Below are 6000 nucleotides of genomic sequence, written 5' to 3'. Positions count from 1 at the left end.
CACTGCCTAAGGCTCCATTTGGGAAGAGTGCAAATAAATATGTACAGTGCAAAACTTTATACATGGTATTTTTTAAAACTTGTATTTGCATTCAGCTTTGAGTAGTGTGCAAATGCAAATATGTTAAGTGCAAAACCTTGTATATGCTATATCTAAATCGTACATTTGAACTGTAACTATACATATTTGTATGTGTACTTTTTTTTTTGTATTCGGTGCTACGCACCATTAATAACTTCCCCCTAACCCCTTTTTACCCAAAGTGCTGGTTGCGGGATTTGATTCCATGTCAACATTGAAACAAACCAGCTAACACACTAAGGCTAAGTTTGGAAGGAGTACAAATGCAAACATGTAGAGTGCAAAACCTTATATTTTGTATTATTCTGTATGTATTTACGCTGTACATATTTGCAATTTGTACTCCTTCCAAACTGAACCTAACGAGCTAGCCCTTGATTGGTTTATTTTTACTCAGTTTTGAGTAGTGTACAAATATAAATATATTAACTACAAAACCTTGTATATAACATCTCTAAATCAAGCATTTAAACTACAAATATTTATATTTACACTCTTCTAAATTGAGCCTAGAGCTGCATTTGATTGCAATGGAAATTTATTTGTATTAATGCAAAACTATGCTAATGCAAAGATGAACCGCTAATATGTGCTGGGAGATTTGTTTTTGATCCCAAAAGCATCAAATGCAGCAGAGAATTGAAGAGAACAAGAGATTTTGGCTCTCGTTGCAAAAGAAAACCCATAGCGAAGCTGCAAAAGATGAGAGGGAGGAACGAAGTCTGCCGTGGGGCATATTATGGGGAGTTCACATCTAGCCCCACAAGGGGGTGCCCTACAACGTCTCACAGCTCATCTCCGCCGTGTATTAGGAACATCTCCCAGTAATAGTACCGGACTCGATGATATCATCATCAGGAAATGTTTCCCATACATGGCAGGGATGTCATGTGGGACATTGTGGGGCGCAGATCTGAACTCTATTATGTTATGGGATTGCAATTTTTGCTAAATCCCCAAAATGTTGCATTAAAATTTTACCAAACGCGGCCTTTCTCCCTTTATACAAACATGTTAAGTATTTATGGGAATCTTCTGCTCAGTTTCCTAGGGACAAATTCGTCATACTTGGAAAGCGAGGGGATGTTGACGTAAATATATTATTTTTATAAAAAATAGGGCTTATCTGTCTTTTTCTAAATTTCTATTAAACCTCTTTTAAAATGTTTCAAGGGGTTTGTTTGTTTGTAGTTTCTGGGAAATAATTAATTAATTTAACAGAGAGAGAGGGAAGAGAGACTGAGAGAGAGAGAGAGAGAGAGACGACGCTAGCGTGAGCGCGACTGTAAAAAATAAACATTATATATTTCTTTATTTTAATCCATTTCTCGAATTATTATTATTTTTTCCTTCTTCCATCGGGATACAGTTTCAGTTTCTCGTTGAGAATCGCAGAGAAATGGATTTACATAGATGGCTTGGAATTCTGTAACAGAAGAGAATTATAGGGTTTCTTGACTACTGTTCTCAATTGGTAAATCTTCGCTGCTCATCCAGTTTCGCAGTTTTGATTTGTGGGTTTTAGCTTGTCTACTACTTGGTTTCGACGATTTGCGGGGCTTTGAAGGGTAGGGTTTCGATGGATATTCTCTCCTTTCTTTTTCTCTTTTTTCGTGTTTGTATGTGTGGATGGGGGCTTTGAATTTGATTTTAATGGTTTGGTTGTTTGGTGCGTTGCTCTAGGAGGACTTTTGGTCGATGATTGGTTCGTCAGGTTACTTTTTTTCTTCGTATTTTCTTTTGTTGTTTTTATTTTAAATTTTTTAATTTGTGTAGTTTTGGACTTTTAGTTTTATCTGATTGGTAAATCTGAGTTTGATCAGCATGGAAGAGTCAAGAGATGATATTCTGCATGGAGATTCTGCTACTTTGTTTTCTTATACTTCGTGATTTTTTTCCTTTTGAGTTAGGGCTTTGATGATTTCCCGCAAATTTTAGAATTCAGTGTTGACTTTGAGTAAATTTTAGGCTTTGATGTTTAATAAAGTTGTGAACTTTTAGGGTATTAGAGTGTTCACATGTTCTATAGATTCTTGTTCGCTGTCACGTATTTTTTATTTTTTGATCGTTGTTTTTCTAAACCCCTGTTTGAGTTTTCGTTGCTTCGGGTTCCTTGCAGGTTTCGTTTTAGTTTTAAGTCCTATTTTGTGTACTACTAGATTGCTAGTATGTTCATCTCCTAGTTGTTCTGTTAATTGAGAAAAATAGGTATTTCGATTTTGCGGGAGAGAAGTTCACGGTTTACTTGGAACGGCTTCCCCTCAACGTTATATCTTTTTCGCTTTTCTCACCTTTCTGCGCGTGTTTCTCTTTGTGTATCTTGCATGAATTATTGCTGGTTTTATCGGTTGATCACTTACTGGTTCAAATACAATTTGTTTCTGTTTAGGTGTTTCATTTGGTTCTGCTTACTCTTTTCTATATCAACCGACTAAATTCATTATTCATTTGTTGTTGGGTAGGGAATTCAAGGTTTTCTAAACAAAGTTGGGAAGCATGCACTCAAAATCTGACAATGGAAACCAAAAAGATCCTGATGCACAAACCATTCCCTCATCAACAGTTGGCACTCAACCTTGGTGGCGTCCAATTGGGTATACTGTTGTGCCTCCTGCTGTTTTAGGTGAGAGTGCATCAAAATCTGCTTCAGTGGAGCCCCCAAGTGGTGGTGGGGGGAACAAAGCTGGCCAAACACAAGCAAATGGTGGCCTGGAAAAGGGAACTAATGTTGGTAAAGAAACACAGAATGGTGGGTCAACAAATTCAGGTACTTCTTCAAATCTGCTATTCATTCTGTCTAATGAGATATCTGTGATAATTTCTTGTATAGTAGCTATTAGGACTTATGTTATCCACCATAATGGATAAGATCCATTATAATGTACTAACATGACTTCATTCAGGCTCTGATGGAAACCATGGACAAGAAAATCAGTGCATGCAGCATCCGACATCTACAGTACCTCCAACAATGGGTGAAAGTGCTGTACCACATACCCAGCTTGAACTCATTGGTCACTCAATTGTAAGATATCTTGTTTTAGCACACCCAACTAGGACTTGTTGGTTACCTCTCATAATTTATGTAGCTGCTGGCTTGCTGCAGTTGTTCAGAGTTCATATTTTTGAATCCATGATGTTATGGATTCCATATTTTGCATGCTATTTCTTATAAAGGAGTAATGAAACGATTCTAAATGTTATTTTCACTTGTTACAGGCTTGTGCACCATATCCATATTCTGATCCATATTATGGGGGAATAATGGCTGCTTATGGAAATCAGGCTATGGTATGCAAGAATAATATTCTAAATGAGATTCTGTTGTTCAAATTTATAATCCCCAGTTTATTCTGTCAAACCCTTTCCATGAGTTATGTTGAAGATGCCACTCCATGATTATATTTGTTTTATGGGAAATGGCACTTTCTGAAAGTTCTTTGCTATGAATGTTAACTATGTGATGAAACAAGAGAAAAACTCCTTTGGGAAAAAAAAATCTGAAGACTTTTATATTTGATCAGAAAGGAAGTTGAGTATGGATCAGTTTATATACAACAAAATATGTTAAAATATGGAGAGGTAATGATGAAAAATGGGACACCGTTGGTAATTTAACTGGAAATGTAGGAACTTCTAATAATAAGATGTGGAAGCAAACCAAACCTGAAATAAGTATTCTTGAAGTTTAGGTTCTGTTCATGCCACTGTAGTAATGACAAGAACAAATATAGAGAGAACCAAAATAAGAAAATTCAGAAATCAAAACTCATAACACTTTTCTTTTTTGATTTCAAAAACACTCCAATAATTTAGTAAAGCTAACCGGCTAACCCAAACCTAACTATTTAAGATCTTCCTAAAATGTGTATTTATACTTGTACTGAATCTGCCTCAGATAAACAAAACTACACTTTGTCTCCTACTTTAACCCAAACTGAGAACTAAAGTAACTATTTCATTCTGCATCATTTGGCTAGGTATGTGCAATTCTATACCTTGGCAAATTTAGTTGAGCTTCTAGCACCTCATAATTTTTTATATTATAATTTGCTAAGACATATAATTGAATATATTTTAAAGCATTAATGGTATAAATTATAAAATATATTCTACAAGTGTTCATTTATTATCTGGTATTATTATCAGGTATGTATTTGTCCGACATTGGTATGCTAGGCATGTGCAGGTGTCTAGGTATCATAGCTCTCTAACAATTAAACATATTCATATGACACCAACAAACTGGAAAATCTATACTATTTTAAAAGGTACGAATACCCTCAATAATATTTCTGGAATTTTGTGATGACAAAACTTACCCCTCTATATTTAAATTTAATGATAAAAAATGAGGGCAAATAGGGTAATTAGTTATTGATATTAAATGAGTTGAAAAGAGTTCATTTTAAGATATTCAATGCATTCAATTATCTCTCATTAAATCCAACATTTAAGGCATTAATTTGCATTCACCTTCATTGAATCATATATTTAAGGCTTCTTTGTTTCTTCTCATCATTAAGTTCTATAATTAAATACATACATAATAAATTAACAATTTCAATAACATAAAAACTTATACCTTTAAAATCTACCTGAAAAATAGTGTTTTCATCTAGGTGGTGGTGAGAAATTAAACCATTTGGGTCAAATGGGCCAATCATGTTGCCATAATTAAATAATAAAACTAAAAAATATATAAAATGAAAAAAAAAAGAAATTTAGAAAATGAGAACGTTTTTAACATCATATATTTGACATATTAAACAAGGGTTCGACTATGATATGGAAAGATATGATATCGGAAAAATAATTCACCAATAAATTGGAATCATAAACGTGGTAGTGAATCAAGTGTCATTTATCAAAATTCATGGGTGGGTTTTGATTGGTCAAAACTCTTTCCCTATCATATCTTTCCCGTATCATAGATTTTTCCATTAAACAATGATAAGTATGATAAGCAATGTTTTAAAAACCGACCCACTTTTGCCTTTGGGTCACGAGTCACCAATTGGACTATCAATGTCAAACGAGCCAAACTGCTTTGCATCAACACTATGTGTGTGTGTGTGTAAAAATACATATTTTATCAATAAATGGTATAATTATGTTTTACATACATCATAGTTATGTTTTACATATATTACATATAATATATGTATTATGTTACATTTATTTATGTTCTTAATTCTGTTTTAAATTTTTTATTTATAAAAAATATTAAAAATTGCAATTTGGGACCAAAAAAGGTTTTTTATTTCACGAAAATAGCAAGGCAAGGCACATAGTGCCCTTGGGACGTATAGATCTTGAAAAGTTAGTCAAAATAGAAAAAAAAAGATAATCCTAGTCGAGTGCAAAGTTATGGCTTCCAAAAGTTTGCACGTAATTAAGTGCGCAACATGCAACTTGGTTACTGGGCCGAACAAGTCAATGGTTGAACTGCCCAAGTTAGACGGTTTTTAACCAAAAGGGAGAGTTTCAACAAAACAAAACCTAGAATCAAGGCCGAGTGATGGTTCGAATGGTTCAATCGGGCAGGTCAACAACAAGTTTAAAACATTGATTATAAATAAGAAATGTTTTTATTAGTGGTGAAAATGAAATGTAAAATTTAAAACCAATTGGAAGTTAAACTATTTTCCTATTATCTCTCATTAAATCTCATATCTAAGGTATATTCTCTTATTAAATCCTATATTTAAGATATATTTTTCTTATCATTAAATTCTACTAATTAAATCCATAATATTAATTTTAATAATATAAAAATAAACATTTTGAAAAATAATTTGAAAACAAAATCATTTTCTTCCCTCTTAGTGGTGGGTAAGCAATTCAACCATTTGGGGTCAAGTTCGTTAATAAATAATGCTATAATTAATAAAAATAAAAATAAATAAAATATACAAT

The 6000-nt window shown here is 33.2% G+C and overlaps 1 protein-coding gene across 3 annotated transcripts in view; it reads left to right on the top strand.

Moving 5' to 3' along the window:
* The first annotated feature begins 1219 nt into the window (after positions 1 to 1219).
* LOC148872492 (nuclear transcription factor Y subunit A-1-like) overlaps positions 1220 to 6000 on the top strand; it is a 31031-nt gene continuing 26250 nt past the window's right edge. Inside the window, exons 1-4 of one of the 3 annotated variants that reach the window (XM_088968965.1) lie at positions 1220 to 1555; positions 2544 to 2848; positions 2985 to 3106; positions 3301 to 3372. In XM_088968965.1, the coding sequence (XP_088825091.1) occupies positions 2578 to 2848; positions 2985 to 3106; positions 3301 to 3372 (465 nt within the window). In that variant the 5' untranslated portion in view covers positions 1220 to 1555; positions 2544 to 2577. Of the gene's footprint in view, positions 1650 to 1748; positions 1796 to 2543; positions 2849 to 2984; positions 3107 to 3300; positions 3373 to 6000 lie in introns of those variants that run through there. The other 2 variants (XM_088968966.1, XM_088968967.1) reach the window with 2 other exon arrangements.

This window comes from Nelumbo lutea, chromosome 2 (genome assembly GCF_056320005.1).
Source record: "Nelumbo lutea isolate HS-2025 chromosome 2, American lotus-T2T, whole genome shotgun sequence".
NCBI lineage: Eukaryota > Viridiplantae > Streptophyta > Magnoliopsida > Proteales > Nelumbonaceae > Nelumbo > Nelumbo lutea.
The sequence above is the reverse complement of the archived record's forward strand: the minus strand, read 5'-3'. Positions and strand labels throughout refer to the sequence as shown.